Raw genomic sequence first — 15146 nt, 5'->3', positions numbered from 1 at the left:
TTTATTGTCCTGGGGCCATGGAATACCAGTTACGTGTCTCTGCACGCAGGGATATTTTCAGAGTCATTAAGTGTTGACCTGGCACATGCTGCTAATTTAAAATAAAGAAGCGCTCCCCTCTCACTTCAAAAGATAAACATCCTAGAGAAACACATCATTGCAGGGGGAACAAAGAAGTGATTTGTTTGATCTGAAGGTGTAATGTTTCATGTAAAGTAAATAGTCCGAAATGAGTTATCACACCCTGGTCTTTAAAACTGGGGGGGGGGGTAATTTTTACTGTTGGCTTCAGTGTGGGAATGGTTATGATAAAACTGACTGATAATGAAAATCTCACTTGTAAAGTCATGACACTGGAGGGTCTGGGTATGGGAGGAGAAGCAGAGCTTTTGAGAATTGGTGCTGTTCGTGCATGGTATGATGCGCTTTCTTTCTCTATTGAACATGAAACTGGCAATCTTAAAAACTGAAAAGGTTTATTACCAGCAGTGGTCTACAAATATCTTACTGGTGAAGCTCCCATGGGCATGTGCCTGTCATGAAATGGCTTTTGTGTTGGGCTGTGTTCTGAAAGTTCTCGTGGTGTCTGGCTGACCACATGCGAGCAGGAACACGCAGACGGAGCCCAGGGCTTGCCTGGGGCATGCTGGCACCCCACACAGCTGGGGTCTCTTTGCTGTCCATTACTTTTAACAAGGAATGTTCAGCAGATATCTGTCTGTGGGGTAGGAAGCAGGGTTTTGTGATGGGGAGGTGCTGGTCACACCAAGAGAGCTTGGTCCTGTTCTGAAGCTCATAAACAAGCCATCTGTCTGGGTAAGTAACCCACCAAACAAGGAGCATGTACGTGGTTTTCCGCACCATGGCATACCTTGATAATTATTTTTTCCCATTCTGAGAGTTAAATTGTCCTTCCACCTTCATGTGTCTGCAAATAACCCTGCAGCAGTCCATTTCTCTCTGAGTCAGCAGGGTCGGGGACTCTTACTGCTGGTCCAGGGAGATGGTGTGAGCTTCTGGCTTTGCAGAAAGCGAAGATACCCTTTTTGGTGTTCACCACTTTCCTGACAGTGTTGGAGTGAAAGGGGGTAATGTGATATACTTGTCAGAGCTGAAGGTCATCCCTCTGTGGATGCCAGTCTCTGAACAGGCAGGCAGTGGGACAGGAGGACCGTCCCTTTGACAGTCACCAGCTATCAGAGCAGTGTGGCTGTGCTGTGACACTGTTGAAGCCCTCCCTTCCTCATTATCATAATACATTGGTGTTGAAGATGGTCCTTGTGTGTTTTTGGGTTCATTCCTGGCCTGGACAGGAACACACCAGCAAACAGAAGCTCATATCTTGGGAAAGCTGCTCCTCAGCTCCGTGGATGCTGCTGGGCGTCCTGCTGCTTGCTGCAGCCAGAGCTGCTGGCGTGTCATTAACTGCATGGGCTGCCTGGTTCAGGTGCCCTGGAGCAGATTTGTCATCACATATGTCATACTTGCTAATGTAAAGTGGATTGTTAGAGCTGAGCTCTGACAGCTCCAAACATGCACTTTGTTTAAGACGGTGCCCTGGTGCTGGGCAGGCATCCTGCTGGGGTGGCTGGAGCTGGGGAGCCAGGACGGCGTGGGTCACCTCTTGCCATGGGTCTGGGTGGCCGATGGTGACACTGCGGTTCTGCAGGTGCCTGGCAGAGCATCTGCAGTGAGCAAAAGCAAAATTGCTGCTTTTTAATTAGGGCTGTGCACTGCTGTGCAGAGCCACCCTCCAAAAACAACACGAGACCTCAGAAAAGAGGGGGAATAAAGGGCTGACACAGCCAGAAATCACGGCTTCTACCTTTATTAAATCCCAGTGTTTGTTGACAATGCAAGACCAAAATGAAACACATGCTTAAACTTTTTCATCTGTGCCTCCCCTCTTAAATCTGCCTCTCCTATTTTCCTGGAAGTTTTTTTTCAGCAGAGACAGCAGCATATTTTTTCTGGCAAATGCAGAGATTTTTTTTTAATGCAGCCAAGGCTAATAGAATGATTTATTTCATTAGCAAGTGACTTTATAGCTGTTCCTCAGTGCACTGTTGGGAATATAACCATCTTCCTCACTTAAAACACCTTTTTTTTTTCTCATTCTCCACAAAAAAATTCCTCATTCTCCACTTTTTTTGGTGGTTGTTCTATTTCGTGGCATTGGAAGTACGTACTTAAGTGCATGGCTTAACAGATGTTTTATTATCACAGAACAATGATATTTTAGAAAAAAAAAAAAACAAGAGTTGCTGCGAGTCTTCCCTGTTTATATATTTACAAAATTGAAATACACACAGTTGAATTAACAGGCCGGTCTGAATAAAATATCAGAGAGATCTTCTGAAACTCAGTTCCAGAGGGACAGATCTTTAGCTTTAATAAATCTATCATTATGTTTCATCTGATGTATTGAATATATGAAAAATACAACTGCTTCATTTGCAAAATGGCATGATCATAGTTTATTTAAAACTGGGAAGTTTCTTGAGAATTTTTTTCTCCCAATGCAGGAGTAGGGAATTTTAAGAGTGAATGGAAATTCAAGATTACTTCTCAAATCTCAGTTTTTTTCCACTTCAATTTCCTTGCATGTGTTATTGTATTTTGAATGGAGGGATTCCTACCCCACACCTCCATGTCTTTCCCCTTCAGGTACCCTCTTTTCACACACTTTCACGTGAACTCATTCTGCCTCTGCTACCAGCCACTGCTCTCTTCACAGCTGCTTTACAGGGGGTGCTGGCTGGAAGAACAGGTTAATACTGAGAGAAAATGAACAAAAAAAGAATAAAAAGATGTAGTTGAAGTATAAAGTTTTCAGATGGGGGAGCATAAAAACATTCAAAAATACACCAGCAAAAGCTAGACATGAAGCTTTAGTGCTTTGTATTATATTTAGGTCATGGCACAGTTGTGGATACAGGCTGAAATGCATAAATGAAGGAAACCTGGAAAGAAATGAAAATGCTCTAAGTTTGAATATGAAATCATTATCACATTATCCAAGAAAAAAAAGACTGAGGAACAGCTTTCTACAGTAAAAAGCATTTGTGCATACATCAGAGGCAAGAAAACTGTGGGTGAATGATGTTGATGTATGAATGGAGGGACCAAGGAAAGACATTGAGAACAGGTGGATCTGATCCCTGCATGTGGCCATCCCTGAGGGTTGGATTTCTGAAATCGTAGCGTAAATTAAAGGTGTTATTTGACATGATTGCCAAACCTTTTGGAGACAGCTGGTCTGTACCAGCCATTTTAGGGAGGTCAGGTTTGGAAATCCTGAGTTACTGCAGTGTGGGACCTGTTCACTTCAGGCTCTGACCCAGAAAAATGGAAGGAGGCAGACACAGTGCTGGGTTTGCTGTATTTCAGAGGGACTCACTCTGCTGGGCCTGTTGCTTCAGACCAGTAAACAGAATAAAAATAACTACCATGTGTAAAATGCGTAAGAATGAATGGAGAAGTCTAATCATCTGTTTGCAAAAGACAGTCACATTTCAAACCTATCTGGTTGATTCCTCTTCTCTCATTTTCAGAAGCTAGCAAGCCTAGAGAGGGGAAAACATATGCCCGAATGTTCAAGTTTTTGGTGAGATTGCTCACCAAGAGCCTCAGAAAAAGCCTAAACTGTTGTGGGATGAGAAAGTTCCTGTCCTGGATTAGTGACTGCCTGGCGGCTAGGCAACAAACTGGTCAGGTTTCATAACACCACACAAGTCCCGCAGGGATTTTCGCTGAGATCTCCGCCGTTGAGCGGCAATAACGGATCTGCAGCGGTGAGGAGGAAGGGCGTTAGGTGATGGGCTTGGCTGGCTTTGTCTTCAGAGGGCTGCCGGGGCCAGAGGAAACACCGAGCAGCTGCAGAGGGGTCCGGTGATCCTGCGTGGCTGGGCAGCACAACAGCAAAGGCAGCCTGTGCTGGCAGGGGTAGGGTAATGCTCTTTAGTCATATTTTATTCCTGCCCCTCTGCCCTGTGCTGGGAGAACTCTCGGTGAGTCAGTGCTGCTTGCAAAATATCCCAAAGTCATTACCGACAGCTTAGAGCTCAGGGCTTAGAAGTGGTCAGGAAGGGAAACAGAAGTGGAGGAAGTTTTTGGAAGAAGAACAAAGCAGCCGCGTTGTTACGTTGCTGCCAGACCACGTGGCCTGAGCGAGTGCGGCTGGGGTGTCCTGGTGTGCCAGCCTGCACGGATCCTCACCGGCTCAAACGGTCCTGGGGAAGCTGACCGAGAGAGTCGGAGGTGTAGAAAAGCTGCTGTGCGAGGAGGAGTCGGAACAAGCAGGATTCAGCTTGGAAAAGCAACCAGTGGGGAAAGCAGAGTGTTAAGAGAGGTGGTGCAACCACGAAGGACGTGCAGGCAGCGACAGCAGCGGGATTACTGTCGGTGCGATTGGGTTTGCTGGTGTGAAGCCAGGAGAGGAGCGGTTGTCTCTGTGTGGTGCACGATTAGAGAGTTCATTGCCTCAGGCTGTTTGGGAAATGTGAGTGGTTTCAAGAAGTATTTAAACAAATGTGCAGAGGATGGGCATTGGTTCAGCTGATGACACAGCTTTTTGAAAGCTGTGTGCTTTTACTGGAAGAGAAATATATTCATACCTTTGTCTCTACCTATGTGGTTTATCTGTGTATCCGCTGTCGGTCGCTATAGGAGACAGGTAAGGGCTTGACAGACTTTTTGTTTAATGAGGTGAAGACACTGTTGTTAGCAGTTTTAGGGTGAGTCTGCTGTGGGTTGTGGAAGCGGGGATTGCCTAGTGTTCTCTCCCGGGCACTGCTGGCTGCAGCTCCGGGGTGGACGGCAGCGCCGGGGATGTGGGAGGCAGCAGGACTTTCGCACTCTTCTGTGCTTTGATGATTAAGACCTGAGTCCAATGCAATGCTTGGACAGCAAAGGTTAAGTATAAGAGTGCATGGAGATATAATTCTCTGTCTGTCTTGAAGATACTGCATCACTTACTTGTTCTCCACACAGGATTAATTTATCCTCCGAGGACTTGCTGTATAGGCTCAGCCTGCCAGCGCTGCACCTCACAGCTGTGTCCGGCTGTAGGTTCCAAGAAGGCAGCAGCGATTTAAGTATTTTTGTAGGTTTGGGGGGATTTATTTTTCTTTTGTCCTTTCTTTTTTAGTATTCATAGCTGACACCTTGTGCTGTGAGTAGGTGATAAGTTTCCGTCACCTCCTGAAGAGCATGTTGGTGCTAGCTGCTGCCATACAGAAGTGCACACAGATGGCTTATGGATTAAAGGTGTCGAAAGAGAGCCCACTGAGGGCTGTCCTACCTTATCTGGAAGAGCAGCTGCCTTCGTGCTCCACCAAAAAAGTTTTGTGGCAGAATGCTTGGGAGGGACTTTGTGTTAGGACGCTACTTGTGCAAATGACATAAAATCGTATCATGTGAAGTAGTAGAAATAAACTGAACTGCAGTGAATCCGTGGTGAGCAAAAGGTACCTTAAAATGGTGTGGCTCTGCAAAAATGTATTTGCTTGCAGAACCTACTTTCTGGAGTTACAAATTGAAGCAAAGTGACTGTTCACATTGTAGCAGGATGCACAGTCATCAGAGGTGGTGATCACATTGTGCTGGGTGCTGAAGGTGAGTTGTCCAGGTTCCTGTGTGTGGCCTGGGGAGGAGAGGAGGTGTTGCGACTTGTTGGGCATTCCCTGCTTTGCGGCATGGGGAGGAGTGTCCCAGCAGGAAATTGCAGTGAGCTGCAAGGTTGTTCTACCTCAATGAACCTGCCACTCCAGATTATCCTAGCCATGGGAAACCAAAGCTGATGGTACTGAGATGCCCCTGCTGTCACCTGCACCTGGAAACCCCTCAGGAGAGGGGCCCAAAGTGAAGAACTTTGTGCTGTGGGGCAGTGGTGTGGAGGCTCTGTTCTGCCTGTGTGGGAGGCCTTCGTTGAGTTTCCTGGAAGTCAGACCCTCATCTTGTGTAAAGAAATACAGTGTGAATAAAGACAGGTTGGGGGCTGCACAAAGTGTGGTTGGAGGGTGAAGAGCTGTGGATTAAGGTAGAACTTTTCATATGATGCACTTGCTCCAAAAAGAAGGTATTTCCCTGAGAAAAGTTAGCTTTGTCTTTCCTTTCCCTGTTCATTGTGTTAAGCATCAGCATTGGGATTTTTCCTTTGCTATATTACAGGTATATCCAGTGCTCAGATTGTTCACCATGGAGAATGCTGTCGGTCTGACCGGAGCATAGAGCCCAAAGCCTGCAAAGGGTTTCCTGCTTTAGATGAGAGTAGAGTTTAGACTAAGAAGGAAGATGCCCATTTTGAGTGGGCATTTGAGCGTGTAAAGAGCTTATGTGGTGTTAATGTGTTTGCTGCTGGCTCTTCCATGCCTGTGTAACAGCTTTTCTGGGACTGCAGGGTTCTCCCATAATAGTTTTTTTTTTCTCTCTCTTTTTTTATTTTGCAGTTGTTTCTTGAACTCTTCAGTGCATCACAGAACTGTTGTGTTTTGAGATGTCCTGCTTAAACCCTCGGAAAAAAATCTGCAAACAGCCAGAAATGACCTGAGCTAGAGAGCTTCTGCTGTATTGCCAGGTATCATGTCAGTAGCTCAGTAACTTCTCAGTAGCAGTGCTTGCTTTCGGCAAGTTTCCCAAGAAAAGAGTTGTCTTTAGGCTCTCTCTAGGATGGGTGATGATCTGCATGTGTTTGTCTCCTGAGGAGCACTGGGGCACCTGCATCTCTATACCACTCCAGTGTCCTTGGTCACATCCCGGAGGAGCCACACAGGGACACGAGCAGCTGCCCTCCGGTCTTCTCTGGTCCCTTGTGTCACTCACGAGGCGTTTATTCCTCAGCATATGTTTTCTTCACCACGTCCTTGTACTGCCTAGGTTGAGCTGCCCTTCGGGCACTCCTCCTATTGACTTGCCCCTTTTTATAACAAGATAAGAGCTGGAGGAGTCTGCTAATATGAGGCAGTGCAAAAGAGGACAGGTTGTGCAGTACAATGGGATCTGGCTTTGCTTTTTCCAGGAGTAGCATACCTTGAGTAGTGTTTATCAAAGTACATTTATGAACCCAAATGTGCCTCAAATGCTACTGTGGATTAATTGACTGCCAGCAGCTGTTTAGTGAGGCTTCACATTGAGAGAGCCCTCAGCCCACTGCAGGCGTGCAGGAGTTCCCTGGGAAGCCACCAAGCATGTTGGTACCAGGCTGGTGAAACTCCTGCTGTTTGTGCACTCACAGCTTTTATTTCAACAGTTGTATGCCTCATTATGTGCTTTGTTAGTCTTCATGCCTATGGTAAAGTAGGAGCTCGGTTCTGGAAATACTAGTGGTGGGATTTGTATATCAGCTGGCTGGGATGGGACCTGAAGGTAAGTGGAGACTTGCCCTGCCACTGGTATGATACTGTCTAACAAGACTTGACTGTCACTTCTGGAAGGGAATAGAGAAAAAGTTTGAGTGGCAGTGGCCTCAAATCACTATTACATAGCATATGATGGCTAAAAGCCAGCTCATGTCTTCCTGTGTGATGTTCAAGGTGGTAGACTTTCAAATGAGATCTTTAAATTTTAATTAATTAAATTAATTAAATTTAAAAAATAATAATTAATTAAATTTTAATTTAAAATTTAAATTTTAAAATTACTCCTGTGTTTTCCCTCTCCCCTCCCATTGCCAGCACACTGACGTTTGTAACTGTATATACACACGACTGTGCACACAGCCCTGACTGAGATGTTTTCCTCCCCCCCAGGACCAGCTCCTTGCCCTGTGTTCAGTGTCCCATCTGGATGCACCGTACACTATGGTTCACATCAATGCGTTGAAAAAATTGATGTGTGTTCTTGTGGTGATCCTAGTAGCGCTGACGGTGTGCCTGTGGAGAGAGACTAGGAGAAGCTACTATGTTCCTTTCAAGACCGAGAACGATGATTTGCAGGTTCACAGGACCTCGGAAAAATGGACCTCACTTAAATCACAGGGCCTTTTCCATGAAGCAGTCAGTGAATTGGGTCACATACCTCAAACTTCATTTGGTAACCACAACAAAGTAAAAGGCAGCACCTCTGGAACAGCCGAAAAGTTCAAGAAAGTGGCAGACTCTGTGAAGGTATGGGATAAGGACAGCTCATCCAGAAATCTCATACCCAGGCTCCAGAAGGTCAGAATAAATTACTTATCCATGAACAAGTACAATGTGACTTACAATGGGAAGAGGAACACTGCTAAACTCAGCCCAGAGAAGCTGCTCTGCCAGCTACGGGACAGGGTGAACGTGACCATGATAGAGGGGTCGGATGGTCCTTTTGATACCTCTGAATGGCAGCAATACATACCAGGGAAAAGCCTCAATGAAACAGTGGGCCGCCTGGGTCGCTGTGCTGTCGTGTCCTCGGCAGGGTCTCTGAAATCATCCCATTTGGGACAAGAGATAGGTTGGTATCTTTGCATTAGCATAAAGTCAAATTACATTGTTTTATAACTTACGCATTTTGTCTCTCTAAGAAAGCAGCATGCAGGGCATACCAGCTCTCCAGCCTTCAACTCAGGATTCTGTGCCTGGCAGGGAGTTCTTATGTACCTGCAGTTCTCTCAACTTTCTTCATTAATTGTTGTTTGAGGCTCAGTCAAGATTCACACTTTGCTAACCTGCAACTTCACTGAAGAAGTTCTATAGCCTAGGAGTTTCTCTCCAGTGGAAATAGTTTGCAGACTTTGGTGTGTTTGTAAGTTATCTGTCAGATCAGATCCCTTTGGCCTACACTAAGCTGCAAGTAGCCTCCGTCTTCTGAAACAAGTAAGTGGATAGCTTTTAATACATTATTCATGGACAACTTGGGCAAAGCCTTCAGAATTGTAGTTCCCGGATGCTCGTGAGAGGGTCAGGGATTTGTTTTGGTACTTGTTTAAATGTTCTCCCCAGACTCCTCTGTGATCCACAGGGCAGGTAGGCATGTGCTAAAATGAGGTGAGAAGGTCCAAAGTGTATTTAAATGCTATAAAAGATGCGATGAAAAAGATAGTGGTGGTATGAACTACGATAACATTGCCTCCTGGTAAAAATTACCAGTGGGACTTGGTTGATGTAATTGTTTCCACCTTTTAGGAGTGTTTGAGTCCAGGGTGGGTCAAGACTTAAGCCAACTCTGACTTTTCCTCTGAGTACCTGTCTTGTCTTGTTCAAGTGCCTCCTGAAGTTCAGTAGCTAAAGGTTTCCATGGAAGTGACCTTCTGTAGAACACCCTTCTCTGAAACAGCTGGCGTGTGCCCAAGGGTGTCTTTGTTAGACTCCAGCACACTGATAAAACCACTCGCTCCTCCATAAAGAGATACCCTCGAGAGCTGAGGGTGGTGTCTATGGGGTGTTGTAACACAGTCCATGGGTTTGGTATCATAGCAGCCAAGAAGTGTGATGGGCTTTGCTCCAGCCGTGGCACAGCTGAGAGGACGTCATTGTTCCTACAGCCAGTCTGTGAGCCTGTCCCCAAAGCTGAAACACCAGTTTGTTCCAGACCACAAGGGATGGAAGCTGAAAAGGTCACTGTGTAATTAATGCCGTTAACCCCTGCTGGCATCCCTGGCTTGCGTTCCTCACGCCTGGGTCCCAGACTTTAACCTTTCTGCTCAAGCCATCATCTCTGCTAGTCATTCTGCAGAGTTATGAGCACTTGCAGCCTTGGGGTGGGCAGGGTGAATATTGTTGGAGTATTGAGTGTATTTATGCATGTTTTCTTCCTAGTTTTGACCTGATGTATTGCCATGTAGGAAAAGCCATGGTTGTCTTGGAGGAAGGTGCCAAAAACCTACTACATCTGACAGGCTTAAAATGAGGCATTTGCATGGATGAACGATAGACTGCTGAATTATTATTCCTTAAATGACCAGGAAGTATTTGTTCTGTGTAATCATGTTAAGATATCAAATGAGCAATTAGTCAATGTGAGGGAGGCTGGCAGAGCAGAACAGGGAGAGGTTTGTAAACAGGCAGCTCCTCTCGCACTGGGCTCTTGATGTTATTGGAAGTTATGAATTGCCAGTGAAAAATCTGATCTGGGAAATAATGAGTGCAGCACAACCACCTGGAGACAGAGTGCTTCAAAGAGCCAGCTACTCTGCCTGTGCAGTCATTAAACACCCATTTAAAACGCAAATTTGGGGCACAATAATGCTTGGTGGCTGACTGAAGTTCTGTGGGAGAATTATAACCCTGTACTCCCTTGATGCAAGGTAGGATGTGGAGTTAAGGGTTTGTAGTGGTAACTGCAGACCTGCTTCTCAGCATGGACACTATTTTTTTTTTTTTTTGGAAACATCACCTTTCTGGGTTTCGTGTGTTGCTTTGGAAGGGCTCTAAACAAGATCCACATGTCTATGAGAATAAAGTAGCTGAGAAGCTAGTCTTCGCTGCCAGTGATCACTGATCTTCCAGCATTGCTTGTGAGAACACCCCTCTTTTCAAGAAAATTATCTCAAAAAGTCCCAGTTCTGGACCAGGTTAGCCTTTCTCCCCTGGCTGGGAACTCAGCAGCTGAACACCTCTGGTCCCATAACAGGTTTCCTATGCAAATCTAGCCAGTATGTATGGAGAAACCAGGGTGCCAGGCATATATGCCACAGCAGCAGCCTGGCTCTGTGCCGTTACAGCAGCACGGCCGGCTGTGCAGAGGCAGAGGAGGATGCTGCAGGAATGCTGTGCTGTCTTCAGAGATGATGCCAGCAGAGGAAAATGCAGTGAATCCCAAGGCATGTAACAAGCTGCGCCTGTTAAATGCACAGCGGTGGTTTTATTTCTGTAACGTGGGAGGCACACTGGCAGGCTGAAACCAGCTTTGTTTTCCACTGAGGTTATTATACATGTTTCTCAGGCTGGTCAGCCTCCAGACTGCAAGAGAGGATGCTGGCTCACTGTTATTTCCTAGTTCCTTAGTTTGCAGCCAGCCACATGGTAAATTAATTGTATATTGGTCTATCATCTCCTCTTAGAGTGTTTGGAAGGAAGAAGAGGAAAAGGGAGGGAGACACAGCATTCCTCTGTGCAGGGCAAATGCTAGGGCTGCACTCTGAGCTTGCAGTGCATTGTGGTATAAAAAAGTGGATTTTTAAAAGTTTATTGATCATGAAGTTAGACTAATGACTTCTTCCATAGAATCTGGCTTGATACTTGTAGTTGGAAAGCCACGGTCTAGCCAGAGTGTATTAGAAATGAAGGGGAGTAACACATCTCTCCTGTCACTCCAAAACCAGTTGTTAGCTCACAGGTTTTTACTCTCTTTTGCTTTCAGACAGTCACGATGCCGTCTTGCGATTCAACGGGGCTCCTATCAAGGGGTTTCAGGAAGATGTGGGGCAAAAGACAACGATTCGTCTTGTGAACTCCCAGGTAGGTCTGATGAATATGCGCCAAATGGACCAAGCGTGGCAAAGCTGTGAACCTCCCCATACTGCCTGGGAGCAGAGCTTCTGGCTTCATCTGCTGCTGGGAGGTCTTTAAAATGCTGCTTAGCAAGCCAAGCTGTGCCAAGACATGAGTTGTGCCTGCCCCACAGATGGATATGAAGAATGGAGTTTAATTGGCTTCTGATAAAAGAACAGTACTTCTTTTCTGCCCAGCAATGCTGCAGACTGTAGATAACATATTAACCAGGGCTGTTAAATGCCTGAAGGCCATTGTCGAAGGACCCACCTTTAAAGCTGTAGCCTGCATGCAGCCAGGAGGGGGCATGGACTCTGGTGGGTGAGTCAGAGGGTCCAGAACCTCATTGCAGAGCATTGCAGAAAGTAACTTTAATAAAAGGCATTGTTTACCTAGTTAAATTTTACCTGACTCTTTGAGAGCTCTTTCTAGGTATGAGGCTGTCCTTCTGCTAGTTTTTTTGGAATTCAATAGGCTTTGACGCAGACTCTCAATGGTTAGGACCACATCTAATAATACATTATCAGGGTTAGGGTGCCACCCATTCAGGAGCAGAGTGAGACCCACAGTAAGAGACCGTGACTGCTCTAGGTACATCTCAGGGAGTGTTTGCACCCTCCTCCCATAGAGCTGTTGCCCTTCATTTTTGCCCGTTTTGGGGAGAGGAATTTTCAAGTGTAGACATGCAAAGAGAAGAGGAAATCTCAGTAGTGTGTGCTGGTGAGGGGGTGGAGTGAGGCAGTAAAATACTGATGAAGCCACGAGTCATTGGATGCAAGACGTGGTGCGGCATTGCAGAGCAGAGTACAGGCGCCTCCTTGCCCAGGAGGAGGCTGTAGGCACATTAAAACTGAGGGGGTGAGTGATGGGGAGATGGGAGACCAAAGCGTAGCTTTTGTTCTCCAGAACTGTTAAGGCAGTTTACTTTCCTCACCCCAAAGCTGAGATTTATAGGCCCAGAGTTTTCTCATCTGCTCTTGTGTGAGAGGTTCGCAGGTGCTGCCCTGTAACAAGGTTTGAAGTTTCTCAAAGCAGCAGCAGGAGCTTGGCCATGCTCTTCAAAGGCAAGATGTGAAGCTAGCTTTCCCTAGTTCATTCTGCATGTCTTTTGAAGAGTGTTCTTGCTTCTTGAGCAAATACTGTTGCTGCCTCTTTCTGCTTTTGAGTCTCACCTGTTCTCCTTGCTGCTGTGCTCCGTTGTGCTGCTTGCTGCATCTCAATTCCCCTGCCTTAAACCACCAGCCACATGTGGGACAGTTTCATCTTTCTGAACCAATCTGTTTCTAGCAGACATATCTGGCTGCTGACATTCTCCTTCCTCTGCCCTGTTTGACCTCTCTATTTTTTTTTCTTTTCCTTCTGTATGTATTTTTATGATGTCAGATTGGTGTTATCACTTAAGAAAACTTTCTCTGGAGGATGTGCTCGTTGCCAAACTTGCTGTGATATGAAGTCATTTACCAGCAAAACTGTGTACATGACCTGTGTGGTACCAGTGTTATCTGCACAGGGAGGAGGGTAACCGTGTGATAGTACAGCAGTAATAACTTTCTGTGTGGATGCTCTTATTTTGGACTAAGTGTACCTTCATAGTGCTTCTGTTCTCCATGCAGATTAGCCTGCAGCTGTGGATGACGCTTTTCATCTGCCACCATCCCCTCTCAATGGAGACCAGCTTACAAATTTCAGTTACAGAGAGAACAAAATTATTGTAGTTTTTGAGGCTAAAATGCGGTGTTGATCTAGCTGCCAAAACGGAGCAAAAGATTCTCTCCCTGTGAACAGTGCAGGAGTCTTTCTTCTGGAGTTTGTAAAATGAACAGCTCTAATTGCAGTCCCTGTTATCTTCAGGGATAACTGGATTGGGAGCCTGGTTTTCTTCTGTGTTTTTATATGCACATTTAATGGTTCGGTGCTGTTCTAGTCATGGTGACATCATCTTAACCCTCTTGTTAGTGGGGCTGCCTCGTGGCATTTTGTTTTCAGCTGCTTGCAGACATCAGGCGCTGGCCGCACAAGCTGTAGTTTCTTCTTGTTCTAGGTTTGGTTTTTCTTATGTACTAAGTGGTCACTTGGAACACGGATGGGATTGTGGCTTAGCTGCTCTTATTTTGGCTCTTACTATTGATCAATCCTCCATCTATTCCCAAAATGAAGGAAATGGGATCTCCTGGATCTAACCTGTCAGAACTAGTCTGTATTGAATGGTGTCCCTTTGGTGTGTTTGGCCAGTGGCCCTAAGTTCCTTAATAACTATTTTAAGATATTTTTCTGTAATTTGCTGACCAGTCTGTAGCACATATATAGGGGGTGGATAGTTTTAACAGTGGTATGGGGTATCTTGTACATCTGTGTGCACAAGAAAAGATTAGCAGATTGATACTGGCTGGGGGGAGAAATGTGAGGATAGGGTGTAGCTCCATAAGCTTGGTAGTTGTTCTAAAGCAAGATATTCTTTAGCATTGCTGTGATTTTCTGAGACCTTCACTGGTTCATCACTACCATGTCCTTTAATGGCATTTTTTCCTGCAGTCATACACAAGACATTGATTTGCCCTGGGAAAGTGCTCGCATCTTGCAAAAATAAGGGCTAACGAGTGTGCGGGGGGAATGCCAATGTGGTTCTGTAGGACACAGCTCTTTTCTGCAGAGCTGACAGAGGACCAGAGTACCTCGTTCCTCACAGCCCTTGTTTATGGTTCTCCTTGTCCAGCTTCTCGCTGTCATGGAGAGCCCTCTCTGCTTTGGCTGTGTTTGCTGTTATTGGCACTAATGAGTCAGCAGGGAGGAAGAAAAAGGAGATAGCACATCGGTGGAATGGAGTGAGATTGTGATGGGAAAGGGGAGCACATTTAGATTACAAGGAATTGGCCGTGGTAGTTGGAGAGAAGAAACTTATTTTAATAAGGTCAATAAACATATCAGGAGGGTAAGAGCTGTATTAGCAAGATATTTGTTAAATGGCCAATTGGCTAAAGAGCAAATTAACTAGGAAATCAATAGATCACTTAACTAATTAGGATTACAAAAGCTGGGCAAGACAAATAAGTGATGTAGCAATTTACATGAATTTAACTACTTGGAAAGAATCCATCGCTGTTAAACAGAACAAATAGTCACTAAAGGTATCTGGGGAGCCAGATTCCTCCAGCAAACAGGTTATGTGAGGAATGGATTACTGGTAGTGCCAGGACTCAGCTCTGTGGTGTGGGGAAGGAAATAGCGAACACATTGTGTTTGTGGGGGTGCTCCTCACCTGGTTTCTTATCCCTTTGTTTTTGTGCCTGTCACAGCTCTCTAGGGTTTGTGTACCTCTGCCAACTCACATGCCTTTGCTTGGCTGACCTTTGCATTCCCTGATGCTCAATCTCTCTTGAATCCTCCTTTCACATGTTTCCCATCAGAAAAGTTCCTGAAGGATTTCTAGCCTTTAAATAGAAACAATGGAATGAGAATGAAGTGCCCGTGTTCCTTGCCACGTTCCTGTCCTGTTGGGTGCTCTGTCGCACCGTACCTGGCGCGGGGGTTGCTGGTACCACCTGCCATGTCCTCTCCTTGCTCTGCTGTCCGGGCAGTGAGCAGACATTCACACCTGCAGCCTTGCACACTCCAGCTCACAAGCAGCCCAGATGTTTTAGCTACTGTAAGGAAATGAAACCTAGGCAGGACTCATGGTCAAGGCCAAAGCCTAATCCCCCAGAGTTAAGAACAGATGCAAGGAAACCCTTGTTGCTTTTG

The 15146-nt window shown here is 45.8% G+C and overlaps 1 protein-coding gene across 9 annotated transcripts in view; it reads left to right on the top strand.

Moving 5' to 3' along the window:
* The window catches only part of ST6GAL1 (ST6 beta-galactoside alpha-2,6-sialyltransferase 1), a 43539-nt gene that overhangs the window by 22757 nt on the left and 5636 nt on the right, over positions 1–15146 (top strand). For 3 of the 9 annotated variants that reach the window (XM_082055821.1, XM_082055826.1, XM_082055827.1), the window contains 3 exons: positions 6450–6577; positions 7749–8430; positions 11278–11375. In XM_082055821.1, the coding sequence (XP_081911947.1) occupies positions 7800–8430; positions 11278–11375 (729 nt within the window). In that variant the 5' untranslated portion in view covers positions 6450–6577; positions 7749–7799. The other 6 variants (XM_082055819.1, XM_082055820.1, XM_082055825.1 and 3 more) reach the window with 5 other exon arrangements.

This window comes from Streptopelia decaocto, assembly GCF_964273445.1.
Source record: "Streptopelia decaocto genome assembly, chromosome: 6".
Taxonomy (NCBI): domain Eukaryota; kingdom Metazoa; phylum Chordata; class Aves; order Columbiformes; family Columbidae; genus Streptopelia; species Streptopelia decaocto.
Note: the sequence above shows the minus strand (reverse complement) of the source record. Positions and strands in the feature narration are given on the sequence as shown.